This window comes from Lithobates pipiens, unplaced genomic scaffold (genome assembly GCF_037356315.1).
Source record: "Lithobates pipiens isolate NorthernLeopardFrog02 unplaced genomic scaffold, aLitPip1_a1.2 Scaffold_28, whole genome shotgun sequence".
Taxonomy (NCBI): domain Eukaryota; kingdom Metazoa; phylum Chordata; class Amphibia; order Anura; family Ranidae; genus Lithobates; species Lithobates pipiens.
The window spans coordinates 52,161,959-52,179,795 of record NW_027507789.1 but is presented as its reverse complement, the minus strand read 5'-3'; the positions used below and the strand labels follow the sequence as shown (position 1 = coordinate 52,179,795).

Below are 17,837 nucleotides of genomic sequence, written 5' to 3'. Positions count from 1 at the left end.
TGGTTCCTGGGCAGCTTCTACACCCCAGGTCTCCACAAGCTCCTTGGCTTGTAGTGCAATGTAAAAAGGTTTTGACATTTAAGTGCCACACCACTGCTAAGAGATCCAGATACAACTTTATTCCATTAAAAGTCAGGGGTCCAGATCAAGAAATAGCCAACGCGTTTCAGGGGTCCACATGCCCCCTTCATCAGGGCTAGAAAGAACATAAGAAGATTATCATGTCAATCTGACATTAATACAATGTCCCCTCCATGGGGTCATAATTAAAACCAAACAGCCAATAGTAATGAGAGTGTCAAAATAATTACATAGAAAAGAAAACATGAGTGCTGAACAAAAATAAGAATCTGGGTGCTGAAAGATAAATAAAATAAAAAAATGATACTAATAATAATAACACTAATAATAATAATATAATAATAATATAAAATAATAATAACTATTATTAAAATGATACAATATGGATAAGGTGTTAACCTAATAAAAAGAGAGAAAAAAACTCTGAAAACTGGTATGTGTATGAATTGAACCATATATTATACAATCTGAATATATAGTCGTAAAACAAAAAAAACTAAAAAATAAGACGTAACCAAAAAAATTATAATAATGACATAATGATAATACTAATATTATTATTAATAATAATGATATTGCTACCGACAATAATAGTCATAACCAGCCAATAGGGAGCTTTAGCCTGCTGTTGGCTGACTCTGGGACACAGGAGAGCAAAAGTAAGTGCACTCCTGTGACCCACAAGAGAAGCATGGCCAAAAAAAGCTTTGCCCATACTTGTCTTTTAATCTTTCTAAAGTTATGGGGTTTTTTCTCAATATGTTACAAAGTATTACTGGTAAATAAAAAAAAAAAGTTGCCTATCTTTTCTTTTAAGTCATTTAATGTCAAAACATGCAGGAGGAACGATCTGAATGCAGGATAACACTCTGTGAGAACAAAGATTTTTTCAATAGATAAATTTACATAAAAAATTAAGTGGTTTCTCAACACGTGACTGATTAGTTATCACTTTGTGACTCCCCTATAAGAACCCAACGGAAACTGCAGCCTATGGTAGTGTCAGGACCCAAAAGGAGCCAAGGTTTGTGACATTTGCATTATTTTACATAGTAAGCAAGTTTGTATACAAAGATTTAATGTAGGCAGCACAAGCAGTAGCGTAGTCCATGACATTTTAAATGTAAAGCAGTGTTCCAGAGGGTATTTGTTTAGCAACCCTCTGGATGTTGCCACACCTGTCGGACATTTATCTGGCAAAAACTTTTAAAACAATACAGATATTATTTTCCAAATGCACTAATGCAAAATTTTTAAATAAAGTGTTTGTATAGCCAATGTTTTTATACATTTTGGAATAGAGTGGGAAATAGTTGGAACCACTGTCTGGTTTGACTTTCTTGTGTTAAAAAAAAAAACGATTACGTGCATTTTTTGTCCATTGTGATGCATTGCTAGTCCATTCATAAGGAATGGGCTGTAATAATGCAAATCACATCAATGCACAATGCATTGTGCTTTAACCACTTGTTGACCAGGCCTTTTCTGGAACTTTTTGTTTACAAGTTTAAATTAATATTTTTTGCTCAAAAATTCCTTAGAAACCCCAAACATCATATATTTTTTTAGGAGAGGCCCTAGAGAATAAAATGGCGATCATTGCATTATTTTATGTCACACTTTATAGAATTTAAAAAATGGATACCTAACATGTCATGTTTTAAAATTGCGCTCGCTCATGGAATGGCAACAAACTACGGTACTTAAAAAAACTCCATAGGGGACGCTTTAAAAATGTTTACAGGTTTCCTGTTTAGCGTTACAGAGAAGGTCTAGTGCTAGAATTATTGCTCTTGCTCTAACAATCATGATGATGCCTTACATGTGTGGTTTGAACACCATTTACATATGCGGACGTGACTTACGTGCGATTTCGCATCTGCGCACGAACAGGGAGGAATGGGGTGCTTAAATATTTTATTTTACTTTTTATTTTTTAATTTTACACTGTCCCTTTATTTATTTTTGATCACTTTTATTCCTATTACAAGGAATGTAAACATCCCTTGTAATAGAAATAAGCATGACAGGTCCTTTTTATTGAGAGATCTGGGGTCAAAAAGACCCCCAGATATCTCATTTACCTTTAAAATCAAAAGAAAAAATGTTGAATAATTTCTTTATGCCGAGAACCAGACGTGACGTCAGAGGTCAATCCGGTCCTCCATGAGTATAGAGCTTAGTGGGGGCCACCTTGCCCTCACTCGACTTCCTGCCTAGCCATCGGCCCCATCAAATCGCTTTTCGGTTTACCAACAGCTCCGGTAAGCTCGGAGATGATCGCTGCTAGCTGCTGCCATAACCCAGGTATTTAACGTCAAAGTAATAAAGTATATATACTGTGGGCGGTCAGCAAGTGGATGTACACTAACCCACTGTAATAGATCCACATAAGTGTGAATCCAGCCAAAATTTAATTCTAGTCAAGAATTTTGTATTGGATTTGGATAGACTAGGGAATGGTTAGAACCTCAATAAGGCATGTTTTGCTGTCTATGTTGTATTGGGTTGCTTCAATTCCCATCCTGAAGACACAACAGGAAATCTCTACAAAATTAATGGAAATCCATTCTTGGACAGTTGTGGGGTTGTTGCCCTAACCTCCTTTTCCAGTGATAATCATAACATTTTTGATTTCCTATCACTATCTGTCCCATTGGCAATAGTCCCCGGGACAAATAGAAAGGTGAATCTGCCCTGCTGGGACATAGACAACAATAAAAAACTGACAGATGATCTAATCTTTCACTACTCTTCAAAAAATATTAAAAATGTTTTGTGTATATTATATATATATATATATATATATATATATATATATATATATATATATATATATATATGTATGTATTCTTAAATTATCTGCTACAAGCATGAATGGTTATGGAATGTTAATGTTTCTTCCCAACAATAACTGCTCATCTTTAATTCACCATTTACTGTCTTGCATGTATGTATGAACAGGATTTTAATGGAATTGTGCAAAGTTGAAGTGATGATACACTTTGTTATTATTGTCTTGGATAATATCTTTTTGCTGTAACTTCAAATGTATTTTTAAGTGTACCTGAATTTGACGTGTTAGCCTCTTGCCGTCCCTGTAAAACCAGGATCTCAAACCGGTGACCCTCCAGCTGTTGTGAAACTACAAGTCCCATCATGCCTCTGCCTGTGGGAGTCATGCTTGTAACTGTCAGCCTTGCAATGCCTTGTGGGACTTGTAGTTTCGCAACAGCTGGAGGGTTGCCAGTTTGAGACCCCTGCTGTAAAGCAAAGATTAGACCGGAAGAGGGAGAAGCAGCACTAGGAGCTGTCCAGCTGTACTGCAGTGCTCATTTACTAACAAGGGGCATGCTGATAGGAGAAGAGAGCAGAGTGACAGATAGATGAGTTCATTGGTCTTCTACTGTCTATCTCATTTTTAACTGTCCAATCACAATTTGGAAAGGGGCAATGCTTTATTCACACTGGCACTCCAGCGGGTTTTTTCTAAACATAGTGATCAGAGAAGTATAGAGAACTTTTTTGCCTCTGAGATCATTTTTTTCAGCATTTAGATGTCCCTGCTTTAACCATGTTTAGTTGCGTTTACATGTGCTTAGAATCTCTAATCGGATCCTGGATGCCCAGAATTTTATTTTCTCTAAGGGCCAGTTTACACCAGACGCAGTTCCATGCAGTTCCGTTTTTTCTGCACCAATACAGTCAGTTCCGGTCAGTTTCTGCACCAGAAACTGACTGCATGGTGTGAACTAGAGCCATTGGAATTCATGAAAAACACTGTGCATGCATTTTAAGGGCCAGTTCACACCAGATGCAGTTCCGTTCATGTTCCATGTCCGTTTTTTCTGCACTTAGGGCCAGTTCACACCAGATGCAGTTCCGTTCATGTTCCATGTCCGTTTTTTCTGCACTTAGGGCCAGTTCACACCAGATGCAGTTCCATGCAGTTCTGTGCAGTTCCCTTTTTTCTGCACCAATACAGTCAGTTCTGGTCAGTTTCTTCACCAGAAACTGACTGTATGGTGTGAACTAGAGCCATTGGAATATATAGAAAACACTGTGCATGCATTTTTAGTGCAGAAAAAAGCACACGGAACTGAACGGAACTGCGTTTTTTGTGAACTGGCCCTAAATGCAGCTAAACAGAGCACAACTAAACACAGGTAAATGCACAATGTAAATGGCTAAATTAAAAACCACATAAATAAACACACATTGGACAATACCAGTGTAAATGTGGCTGGAGGCTGGATACACACCTATGCATTTTTACTGCTTTTTGCATTTTGCAGATTTGCACTGCAGAACGTGTCCCATAGGAAACCATGATAAATGGACTGTAGTGCAAATCTGCAAAATGCAAAAAGCACTAAAAATGCATAGATGTGAATCCAGCCTAAGTGTTATTTAAATGCAGCAGAGAAAAAAAAGATTCAGTTCTCCTGTTCTGCCAGGCAGGGCTGTGCTGTGTGACAGAGCTGTGTAAATCAGAACTGGACAGACTTAAATGCAAATCCTAGGGAGGCGGTAAATATCTCCCATATATAATGTATATATATATATATATATATATATATATATTTCTTCGGAGTCCAGTATTACGTTCTAACATGAATTATCAACCTTGGCTCCTAGCTGTCAAGGTTGGCAGGATTTATCCATCAACTGATAGAAAGGAAATGAAAATTTCTGCATGAAATAAGTGACTCTGCTGTCAGTTCCTGTTTGTAAAAAGTTATCTCATACCTTATTTGCTTCCTATATAGTTATGTTTTAGCAGATTTAGGAAAAGTCACTGATAAGATTATATATACATCACTAATTAGGGCATTTTATGCAGCATCCAATTGTCTAAACAGTTTCAAAATACTTAAAAATAAAAATAAAAATGTTCTGTTGCTTCATCTTGTATCAGTCATTTTCACCTATGGTCTATAGCAGTGATGGCGAACCTTGGCACCCCAGATATTTTAGAAATACATTTCCCATGATGCTCCACTACACTACAGAGTACATGAGCATCATGGAAAATGAAGTTCCAAAACATCTGGGGTGCCAAGGTTCACCATCACTGGTCTATAGTGTTATGTGAAAAGCTCCAGATTGAAGGTGAGTAAAGCAGCAAAATATGCATTAAAAGAAAAAAGACCAGAATTAAAGTGCTTGTGAAGTCTCAAGGTTTCTCACTTTAATGCATTCATGCATTAAGGTGAAAAACCTTCTGTGCTGCAGCTCCCCCAGACCCCCCCTTTTCTTACCTGAGCCCAATCTGATCCAGTGATGTGCACGAGCGCAACAGCTCCAGCCACTGTGTCTCTCCTCATTGGACAGATTGATAGCAGCGGGAGCCAATGACAATCAAATCTAGTGACATGGGAGCTGTGGGGGGGGCCTGCAAGGGTGCCCCCAGGGAAAGTGGCTTTCACCAGAGCCCCCTCCTTACATCAGGGTCACCAGAGCCCCCCTCCTTACATCAGGATCACAAGATCCCCCCTCTTTAAATCAGGGTCCTCAGAGAGCCCCCTCTTTAAATCAGGGTCCCCAGAGAGCCCCCTCCTTACATAAGGTTCCCCCGGGCCCCCTCTTTACATCAGGGTCCCCAGAGAGCCCCCAGGGCCCCCTCCTTACATCAGGGTCCCCAGAGAGCCCCCAGGGCCCACCTCCTTGCAACAGGGTCCCCAGAGAGCCCCCAGGGCCCATCTACTTACATCAGGGTCCCAAGAGAGCCCCCTCCTTACATCAGGGTCTCCAGAGAGCCACCCTCCTTACATCAGGGTCCCCAAAGAGCCCCCCCTTACATCAAGGTCCCCAGAGAGCCCCCTCCTTATATTAGGATCCCCAGAGAGCCTTCCCCTCTTTGCATTCTTTACATCAGGGTGCCCAGAGAGCCCCCCTCTTTAAATCAGGGTCCCCAAGGAGCCCCCCTCTATACATTCTGTAAATCAGGGTGCCCAGAGAGCCCTCTCTTTTCATAAGGGTGCCCAGGGAACCCCCCTTACATCAGGGTTTCATATCCATCCCCCTTACAACAGGGTGCACACATTTCCCCCTTCATCAGGATCCCCTCCTTCTTATATCAGGGACTCCAAAGCTGCTCCTCCTCTAAAATAAATCAGAGCTTTTCCTTACCTTCCTGGAGTTCACTGAGCTGGCACTGGACTGGCAGCAGCTGCAGCGGCCAGGTCTGGAGGGAGAAGCCCCGTGCTCTTCCACTGAACACAGAGGGGTGGAAGGGCAGAGTCAGGCAAGCCATGTGGCACTGGCAACAGCCACAGCAGCCCAGTCTGGAGCAGGAAATCCCATGCTCATCCATGAACACGGTGGGCGTCAGACAAACCATGTGGTTGGTTTCTAGATGCTGAGTGGTCGTGACCAAGCAACCAACCACCACTAACGCTGCAGGGGGAGCCTGAAGGTGGGCGGTCCTAGCAACTAACCACTATTGTCAGCGGCAGCAGCAGGAGCCAGGAGGTGGGACTTCAGCAGCGTCACTGTGGCAGGAAGAATGTCAGATCTATGGCAACACTTGTGTGGGCTCAATGGGCTGCTGCTTCAGGCCCCACACAATAACTGGGCCCTGGGCAGCTGCCCCTTTTGCCTTGCGTTAAAGACGGCCCTGCACTCGTTTTCTGAAAGATCAACAGATATTTTTTTGAGCTTGCAGTGTTTGTATATGAATAATACATGAGAAATGTTTAGGTATTGCAGAGATGTACTGCATATGTTCACCCCTTAAAGGTTTGCTTGGTTTATTATCATAGAGCATTGAATCACAGTCCATTTATTTATTTATTTATTTTTATACTGATTTACAGAAGATGTACTTTTTAACATCAAAGTAAAAACAGATGTCTGCAAAGTGATTTTAATTAGTAATAATCGAAAAACGCTAAATAACTAAATGCATAAGTGTGCACCCCGTTCAGGTCAGTATGTGTCTGTGTGGATAGGTGTCTACCAGTATTGTACATCTGGGAAATGCAATATCTTCCTTTTCCTCTTTTACAATTCTTCTCCAGCTCTGTTAGGTTGTATGTGGAATAAAGTGTGAACAACCTTTTTTCACTTAAGCCCTCAACTCTCCATTATATTGAGATCAGAACTTTCATTACCATTTCAACACATTAACATTGTTGTTTTTTAAACCATTGTCACGTAGTTTGGGATTTATATTTGGGGGTCAATGTTTTGCTAGAAGACAATTCTCTTAAAGCTCTGGTGTCATGTTGGCTTCAGGTTTTCCTCCAGAATTTCCCTGAATTTCACATTTAGTAAAAAATCTTTGAATGGTAAAGTATTTGGGCAACAGTTGTATGCCTTGTCTCTCCAATTTTAGCCGTTGAGGCCTGCAACTCTTTCAAAATAGTCATAGATCTCTTGGTGGCCTCCATCAATAGTCTCCTAGTACAGTCACTCACCTTTCCTGGATGGCCTGTTTTTGGCTTTATACCACATAATCCAGAACAAGCAATGATTTGCATGGCTCTGTGCTGAGGGATTATCCTTTTATATTATGGGATAGGTGATGAAATTAGATATGTGAATACATTCTGTTCTAAGGAGGCTTTACTGTGCTACAGACTGATTTAGTTGGAGGGTTTTTTAATTGCTTTGGTCCCTACTTAACAAAACCTGTATGTTGATACTGTTTTTTTATGACAATAAAACATAAACACTTTGAATAGTGTGAATCCTTTTTTGACACCGTACTTGTGCAGTATAAATCAAAGGCTTTGCTAAGTGTTGATAAGCTGTATGGCCTGTCATCCCACTTTTGCACCCATATGTACTTAGTCTATTGTAGTCTTGCAATACACAGATCACAATTCTATGTCTAAAATATGGATGGAGTATTTTCATGATTTAGAATTATGAAAGCTTTTGAAAAACTTCAGCATAAAGTACAGGTACAATAAGTATATAAATTACGTGTGACCATAGAGAGTGTCAGGTTATGTGTTCTTGGTAGTGAACAGGTACAGAGAAGTGAAAATCTGTAATTCTATGTCTGGATCTTATAGATGGTCTTCCTACTCTGCACTATGCTTTTGGTGGCACTTTCTATAGAAGCTGCTCCCCAGAAAGATCAGATCACTTACTTGCCTGGCCTGGAGGAGCAGCCATGTTTCCAACAATACTCTGGGTACCTGAATGTATCAGGAGGAAAATATTTTCATTATTGGTAAGTTTCTCTATATTGAACATCTACTAGCAAGCATTCATTTACCTGAGCTTAACTCCCACTCAGATCTGTATACTTTAAACCTTGTGCAGGTTTGTGGAGTCCCAGCAAGATCCCAGCTCTAGTCCAGTGGTCCTGTGGCTGAATGGAGGTCCTGGTTGCAGCTCTCTTGATGGTTTCCTGGCAGGACATGGCCCTTTTCTGGTGCGTCTGTTGTTTCTTCTGACTGACCTGCCTTTTATAAAATGCTAGGTGCCTGGTTATCTCTATCTGAGCCTTAAGTAATTACATCAATTAAGTTAGAACTCCTGGTATGCGTATTTCATCAATCTAAACTACTAAGAATTTTTAGAAGCCACTGGTTCAGCATGGTAGCTAGGCTAATAGCATTTGCAGAAGAAGTCAGTAATGGAACCCTCCATATTTCTCATAGTAAAGGTTAATATTATATTTATATAAAAGAACACCTGTCATGAGAGAAATGCAAGGGCTACGATTAGTGACATCCTTCTCACATGGTAAGTTGCCTACTGAAACTATTCCTGGTTTCAGTACTTAGGGATCACAGATATGGGAAATGTATCCAGTGATTGAAATTCAGAGAAAAGTGAGAATTTCTGATCTCCATTCTTGAAGAACTGAAGCCTAAGAGCTAGCCAACTATCATTCTACGTAGGAGAGTCAAAAATGGTGGCCTCCATATCTCTTGCGCATTTGGTTTCCTTTAGGACCCGTGTTGATGGTTTGCATCAGATGGATCTTTCAGTCCTGTAAAAAATTTTGGGAAAGCAAAACCCACTTGATGCAGGTCAAATCCACCCATCGGTACATTATGAATGATCTCAGAAGCATCTCAAACTGATGCCATCACAATAAGCCCACACAGACCATTAAAGTCAACCTTAGCATTGCTTGTTTAGTGCAAAGTAGCTGTATTTTAATGCTGGCCTCTTTGCTTTATATTCTCACCTTCCCTTGGCCTCCCAGTAAATCTCTTTGCCATCGGAAAATAAGCAGTAATATTGGATATGGAGGAGCATGCAACTTATTCCCCTTAATACCACATGGGTGCCTGGCAAATGGCCATTCAGGCCTCTAAAGTTGACACACTGGGGAAGTTAGAGAGTTTTAGCATTGTGGAAGATTGAATAAATTAATTTGGTGATTACATAATATTCTTATTCACCTTTGACCATACTATAAAATGCTGCAGGGACCAGCTATGACAGGCAACTGTAGCTTGCATAGCAATGCACCTGTTTTCCTTAAATATCAGTAGTTTAGTAGAACACACTAACAATTTTACTTTTGACATTGTGGAAAGATCTGAAATATTTATAGAGTTATTAGGGTTTCGAGAATAAGAGTTTTAAACACAGAACAAGTAGAATCTTGAAAATAGAATTTTTGGTTGATTTCCTTGTAAACACTTCAGACATATTTTCATTTTAATTGCCTCCTGATACTAGGTACAAGAAGGCGGCAACACACTGAAGAGCAATCCTCATTCCTGGAATAAGGTAGTATTCGCTTTCTTAAATGCAGTATCATGTCATCTGTAAGGTACTACTTGAGGCTAACCAGGTAGAATGAAGCAGTCTTATAGGGACTACATAAAATTAATATTATTATTAATTAATACAAACCTTGCATTCATCTGGTAGTTGGGCATCAGTTCTAAAATTCCAGAACTGTCATGTTTCACCATCACCATGGACAGCCAGATCTGTTACCTGTGGGCTGCCCAACTCATTTCCATCAGCTTACCTCATTTATAGTACCTGCATGTAACTATTTTAAAGTTGTTTGCTCTTCTCAATTGACTCATAAATCCAAACAATAGCACAATATGGGGGAAATTAACATTGTATCACATTGGACGGTACCCCCTATATACTTATATAGCATATTATTATGAATGTAAAGGACATATACAGTAGTATATGTTATGGCAATTGAAGGGACATATATAGTAGTATATAGTTACATAGTAGGTGAGGTTGAAAAAAGACACAGGTCCATCAAGTCCAACCTATGTGTGTGATTATATGTCAGTATTACATTGTATATCCCTGTATATTATGGTCGTTCAGGTGCTTAGCTAATAGTTTCTTGAAACTATCAATGCCCCTCGCTGAGACCACGCCTGTGGAAAGGAATTCCACATTCTTGCCGCTCTTACAGTAAAGAACCCTCTACGTAGTTTAAGGTTAAACCTAATTTCTTCTAATTTTAATGAGTGGCCACAAGTCTTGTTAAGCTCCCTTTTGTGAAAAAGTATTATCCCTATTGTGGGGATCACCAGTATGGTATTTGTATATTGAAATCATATCCCTTCTCAAGCGTCTCTTCTCCAGAGAGAATAAGATATGGCAATTGAAGGGTGAACACACCTACCAGCCACATATATTTCTTGTTTTCTTCTGTTCCACCAATCAGTATTCCAAATTGTTTTGTTAATGTATGTCATCATAAATACTGTATTTTATGAACTGATAACCTAAAATTACCATATTGGATGATAAAATTGTGATTCAAGTGTAAAGTTTGAGAGCACAGATTTGGGGGATGTACATGGAAACTGGCCCAAGTTGTAAATGATGTATTGCCAATAAAAAGCTGGTTCAGTTTTAGGTGTAATATTTTTAGTAATGATGTTGACTTCTCTGTACAGACAGTAATTTTTAGGGCAGCATCTTGTGGATACCAAAAGTATATAGCTGACAGCATATATAAGATTGATTGTGAGCTTCCTGTCACACCTTTGCTTTTACTCTCTTTATCTTTTAGATTGCAAATATGCTGTACCTGGAAACCCCGGCTGGTGTTGGATACTCCTACTCTGATGACAAAAGCTATAAAATAAATGACACACAGGTGACATTTTTTTATTTATCATTGTGTAGCATACAGTCTATAGATCCTTTCAGTCAATTAGTGTCTCCCAGAGAAAACAACCTAATAACGTATATATATATATATATATATATATATATATATATATATATATTCAGATCGTGTCCAATTTGGAAACCAATATCCTGTGTGTGGAAGAATCGGATTCAGACTGTTTTTCCAAAACTTCACACTGCTTCTTTGCAAACCTACAAATGTCTATTGGAGGATCCCTTTAAATCTAAAATTTCCAGAAGCAGAGACCATTATCTTAAAAAGGCAATATATATGATGCTCTGTTGGCACAGTTGTTATTAGATATGGTCACACACATGCAGAAATGGTCATGGTTTAACTAGAGCTTTCAATTTACTTTTGTTTTCGGTATGATTAGATCTGGGTGTTAGCGTCACTCCACAGAAAGTATGATAACTGTAAAATAATTCTAAAAATTTTATCTGTCTGATAATCAGACCATGCCTGGGAAAATTCTAGTGTACAATACCAACCCATTCAACTCATGAATGCCCATAACATTACTACTCCGACATCACATTTCACCAAAAAAATTGGATTTTTATATACAGCTTACCTGTAAAATCCTTTTCTTGAGAGTACATCACGGGACACAGGAGCTTCATTACATAGTGGGATGTCCCATAGCAATGCTCAGATTGAGGGGAGGGAGACACAGATCATAATTATAGACCGCCAGGGACCGGAGGACCTAAACTGCAGCCTGCAGTACGCTGCGCCCGAAGGCGATAGCCTCTTGCCCTCTGACATCCACCTGATAGAATCTGGTGAATGTGTGGACTGATGACCAAGTTGCAGCCTTACAGATCTGAGCCAGGGAGGCCTGGTGATGCACTGCCCAAGAAGCACTAACAGCCCTAGTAGAGTACACTTTCACTTGAAAAGGAGGAATCTTCCCCTTTACATTATAGGCCTGAGAAATAACTTGTCTAATCCACCTTGAGAGAGTGGATTTTGACGCCGCCTGGCCCTTCCTAGGGCCTTCCGGCAAAATAAATAAGCAATCAGTTTTCCTTATCTGAGCAGTTGCTTGAAGATAAATACTGATTGCTCTAACCACATCCAAAGTGTGCAAAGATTCTTCTTCTGCGGACTGTGGGTCCGGAAAAAAGGATGGTAGGATTACGTCTTGATTCAAATGGAATCCCGAAACCACCTTAGGTAGAAAGGACCTGTTGGGACGCATGACCACCCGGTCCTTATGAATAATTAGATACGGCTCCTTGCTGGAAAGAGCTGCTAGCTCTGATACTCTTCTAGCCGTAGATATGGCTACCAAGAAGACCAATTTTTTAGTCAGGAGAACTAATGAAGCCAGATGCAAAGGTACAAATGGTTGCCCCTGCAAAGCTGAGAGAACCAAATTCAGATCCCATGGGCATACCGGAGGTTTGACTGGTGGTCTTATCCGCATGGCCCCCTGGATGAAAGCCCTCACCAGGGAATGCGATGCAAGTGGCTTCTGAAAAAAAAACACTGACAGGGCCGAAATCTGCACCTTGATAGTGCTTATGGCCAATTCATTTCTAGGCCTGACTGGAGAAAGGCCAAGATCCTGCTAATGACATACTTTCTAGGATGCCATTTCCTGAGTTCACACCAGGAAACATATGCCCTCCAGATTTTGTAATAAATAAGCCTGGAGGCCGGCTTTCTGGTATTGACCAGAGTAGAAAGGACTGGCCCCGAAAGGCCACGGTCTCAGCAGCCAAACCGTCAAATTCAGACTGCGTAAAGCAGGATGGTAGATTGGACCCTGTGAGAGCAAGACCTGGCCGGAGAGGGAGGATCCATGGCCTGCCTACTGCCAACTTCATGATCTCTGCATACCATGGTCGCCTGGGCCAAGCCGGGGCCACCAAAAGGACCGACTTTGTCTCCCTCTTGACTCTTCCCAGGAACCGCGACAGAAGCGGGCTCGGGGGGAAGGCATAGATCAGATTGTACTGATCCCAGGGAACTGTCAGAGCATCTGACCCCTGAGCAAGTGTATCTCTTGTCCTTGACACAAAATTGTCCAGTTTCCTGTTGAACCTGGATGCAAACAGATCTACGTCTGGAGTACCCCACCTGTGACATATGTTCCGAAACACGTCGGGGTGCAGAGCCCATTCTCCTGGGCACAACTGCTGGGGGCTCAGAAAATCCGCCTGCCAATTTTCCACTCCTGGAATGAAGACTGCAGAAAGACACGGAACATGCTTTTCTGCCCAGACAAGTATGCGATTCACCTCTTTTTGGGCCACCAGACTCCTGGTACTGCCCTGGTGATTGATATAAGCCACTGCTGTGGCATTGTCGGACTGAACCAAACCGGGAGACCTCGTAGTCTGTAAGACCACTTTTTGAGAGCCATATAAACTGCCCGGATCTCCAAGACATTTATGGGTAATAGCTTCTCGATCGCAGACCATTTCCCCTGCGAGCACGTCTCCTCCAATACTGCTCCCCAGCCTGACAGGCTGGCATCTGTTGTGATAATCTTCCATGGAAGAGGAAGAAAGTTTTGCCCTTCAGCAAATTCTTGGTTTGTAACCACCAGACGAGACTTTGCGTGTCCCTGGGGATAGACGCATAGGAAGATCCAAGGCTTGGGGCTTACTGTTCCAAGCCACAAGGATGCATCTTTGCAGAGGCTTTAAATGGAACTGGGCGAATGGGACGGCCTCGAAGGAGGTGATCATTTTCCCTAACAGTCTCATGCACAACCGAATGGGGGAAGATCTTCTGCCCAGAATTAGGCACACCAGATCCCCAATGGCCAAGGCCTTTGGCCTTGGAAGAAACACCTTGCCCTGTGCGGTGTTGATGATCATGCCCAGGTATTCCAACCTGGTGTCAGGCTGTAGGGATGATCTTTCTAGGTTTATGATCCAACCTAGGCGTTCCAGGTGTTCTAGCATTCTGGTGACGCTGCGGTTCAGGAACGCTGCTGTTTTCTCCATGAGAAGCAAATCGTCTAGATAAGCCATGACGGCTATACCCTGAGCTCTTAGGTTTGCTAAGAGAGGGTCCAGAATCTTTGTGAAGACTCGAGGGGCCGTAGCAAGCCCGAACGGCAAGGCCACACATTGAAAATGGTGCCGCTCTACCGCGAACCTTAGAAATTTTTGGTGTGCGGGAAAATTTGGCACATGGAGATATGCATCTTTGATATCTATTGATGCCATAAATTCTCCCCCTTGCAGGGAGGAGACCACAGTGTGGATTGACTGCATTCGGAAGGACCGGATGCGTAAATCCGGTTCAGATCCTTCAGATCTAAGATAGGTCTGACACTACCATTCGGCTTTGGAACGGTGAAGAGATTTGAGTAAAACCCTGAACCCTGTTCTTTTGGGTCCACTTCTACTATCACCCCTTGGGATAGTAAGTGATCTAAGGCGCGAAATAGCGTTTTTTGCTTTACTGGATCCTTGGGGATCCTTGACCTTAGAAAGCGAGAAGGTGGAATCTCCTGAAACTCTAGCCTGTAGCCCAGAGATACCAAAGAGATCAACCACTTGTCCCGGATCTCTTACCGCCAGGCTCTTGCAAATCGCAGGAGCCTTCCCCCCACTCAGCCGAGCGGGGGCGCCCCTTCACAAGGAAGCTTTTGGGCTCTGCTTGGCAGGCTTTCGCCCCCAAGTCTTTTCCTGTCTCTGGGCTCGGCCTTGAGCCTTTCCTGTAGAGGAGGGTTGAGAAGGCCGTCGCCACTGCTTAGAGCTTGATGCTCCGGGAAAGAGAGTACGCCTGAATGCAGGACGCTTGCTCCTTTTGACTGGAAGGAGAGTAGATTTACCCCCTGAAATTTTTTGGACGAATTTGTCTAATTCTTCTCCAAACAAACGTTCCCCTTTAAACGGGAACCCAATCAAATGCTTCTTGCATGACAGCTCAGCTGCCCAATTCTTTAGCCATAGGGCCCTTCGCATGTGTACCAACATGAGGGACAAACGTGATGCTTGTTGGACAGAATCCAAAATCGCATCAATCATGAAACACAGAATATGAGGCAGTTCTGCATAATTTTCTACTTCCTCACTGGGAAGGAGCCCCAGCATCTGCTTAACGTGTTCCTTGAAGAACTGACACAACCCCACGGCTGCGACTGTAGGTTGCACCACAGCGCCAGCCATGGAAAAGGAGGCTTTTAATAAGGTTTCCAGCTTCTTATCAGTTGGATCCTTAAATACCTGAGCAATATCCAAGGGACAAGTCAGGTTTTTATTCACGCAAGAAACAGCCGCATCAACAGATGGGACCCCCCACTTCTTGGTGAAACTTTCCTCCAGAGGATAATGCATAGAAAACCTTTTAGGAGGAGCAAACAGTTTTATCGGGATGTCCCCAATACTTATACAACAATTCATCCATTAAGGGATGGATTGGAAAGGAATAGGCAGTCTGTGGGGCTTTCCTGACTCCCAGGGAAGAAACAGAGGACGTAGCGACTTCAGCAGCAGGCATTCTGAATGTGGTACGCACCAATTCAGTATAATACTGCACCTGCTTTCTGAGTGCCTGGGAGGAGGGGACTCTCTCCTCTTCCTCTGATTCATCCGACTGCTCATGATCTCTGTCCCAAGATAGGAATCTCTCCTCATTGTCAGAAGAATCATCTGAAAGAGGAATCTCAGCAGAGGGAGGGGATCTACCCCTTTTCCTGCTATATTTCAGGGAAGCAGAAATAAAATTCATTATTCTCCCTTCAAAACCCTCCAATGTAGCCCTAAGGGAGTCCTCAGTGACATAAACCGGGGCTGGGACATTAGGAGAGGCTGCAAAACCTGACAGGTGCACTGACTCGTTTTGAGAGGCTGGCTCCAGTCTTGCAGGGGGGGATGGTAACTTACAGGCACTTTTTTAGAACCCCTGGACCTAGGCGGTGATTTACCAGTGCCTTTGCTACCTCCCCCTGAGACCCTCTTACGAGGAGACATAGTCCTAAGCTACAAAGCAGAGGTACTAGTACAAGTGCAATCACTGTTGTGCTTAAAGTCTCACAATAAATATATATGCTTAAACTGCACAACCTGATGCTGAGTAGGTGTCTAAGGTTTGCCTGGATCCAATCCCCACGGATGCTTACTGCCCACAGCTCCTGTGTCTCCACTTACAGCCCCCTGACGCTCTGGACTTTTTTAAAACTGCCGCCTGCGCAGTACAGCGCCGTGCACACCAACGTGCACGGCTCACAACCACACTCCCCCCTCCTCCATTAGGCCGGGAACGCGCCCGCGCGCATGCACAAGGACCGCGGGATCCAGGGGGGAAGGAGAACTCCACCGGAGCTGCGTGGGACCCCCAGACTATGTGGGACCCCTGTGTTACCTTGTTGTGGCAGGGATTGCAGTTGAGACGTGAGACAGCTGGAGAACCAGGCTTCACTGAGCGTGTGTACTGAAAGGCATGTAACTATGCATCAGGCTGCTCTTACTCCCTCTAGTGGTGGAAACCAGGTAAGACATACAACTACTCACAATGAAGAAATCCATCATATAATAATATATATAGGATTAACTTCCCTTACCTGTCCCCACCGCAGGAATTGCTGAACCAGACAAATTCCAGCCTTCACCCATCACGGCGGGCAGTGTTAGCCAACCTTCAGGTTTATCTGGGGCTCTTTCTCGGAAGAGCCTCCTACCTGGGCCATGTAAAAAGCTCTGCCAGAAACTTTTGTGCGCTCTGTATAAACAGTACACCAAGTTTGTTTTTCTCAGAGCCCAGTCTTCCAAAGGAGAGGACTTACAGGCCAAACCTCGCTTCTTCGGCTGACGAGGCCCGGGTACCATACCATCTTGGCAGTCAAATATCGGCCCGAGCTATGGATCCGGTTTTGTTGTAGCCCTTAGGCCCTCGCAGGGACCTGCATAGAGCTAATGTTTTAGGTGACCAACCACCATAGACACTGGTGAAAAAACTGAGGTGCCTCCCATATGGGAGGGGTTATATAGGGGAGGAATTCTCCTTAATTGGGGTCAACCAGTGTCCAATCACCAGAGGTGCCTATATAACCCACTATGTAATGAAGCTCCTGTGTCCCGTGATGTATGATCAAGAAAAGTAAATTTCACTCTTTCTCTCTTTCAATTGCTTCTGTGTTTTTAAACTGTAAGAAAGCAAAGAATGACATACAAACTGGAACAAAGAAAGCTTCAGCAATCAACCTTACTACAATTGAAACAATAAACCTGTTTAATTTAATTGAGCTCCAGTAGTTCCAATTTTACATAACAGATAACTTTAAGCTAAGACTTGATGCTAGGATGAGTAAATGTGCCAAAATATGAACATCTCAATTTTTTCTAATTAATAATTAAAATATGCTACAACTTTGAATTAAAATTGCATTGAAGTTATTATGGAACCTTTTTTGATGGCCTTTTTGGAGGGCTAATAGACAAACTATTGTCACTGAAAAAGCACAGGAAGCTGGTGAGGTCTTTCCATGCAACTGAAAGGATGACATAGCAAATACAAGTTTAAGAAATGGCATAAAGCTTTGAGGAACTCTATCAAATTCGGACTCTGGAATTTAAATCTAAAGACTACTGGTATTAAGTGCATGTAATTAAAACATACAGTACTGTGAAAAAGTTTTAGGCAGTTGTGAAAAAATGCTGTAAATTAATAATGCTTTCAGATATAGAAGAAT

At 42.2% G+C, this 17,837-nt stretch overlaps 1 protein-coding gene across 1 annotated transcript in view; it reads left to right on the top strand.

Annotated features, from left to right (window-relative positions):
• The first annotated feature begins 1,040 nt into the window (after positions 1–1,040).
• LOC143935396 (lysosomal protective protein-like) overlaps positions 1,041–17,837 on the top strand; it is a 75,164-nt gene continuing 58,367 nt past the window's right edge. Inside the window, exons 1-5 of the mRNA XM_077459231.1 lie at positions 1,041–1,105; positions 8,106–8,266; positions 8,359–8,470; positions 9,736–9,786; positions 11,057–11,143. Of these exons, the coding sequence (XP_077315357.1) occupies positions 8,106–8,266; positions 8,359–8,470; positions 9,736–9,786; positions 11,057–11,143 (411 nt within the window). The 5' untranslated portion in view covers positions 1,041–1,105. The remainder of the gene's footprint in view (positions 1,106–8,105; positions 8,267–8,358; positions 8,471–9,735; positions 9,787–11,056; positions 11,144–17,837) is intronic.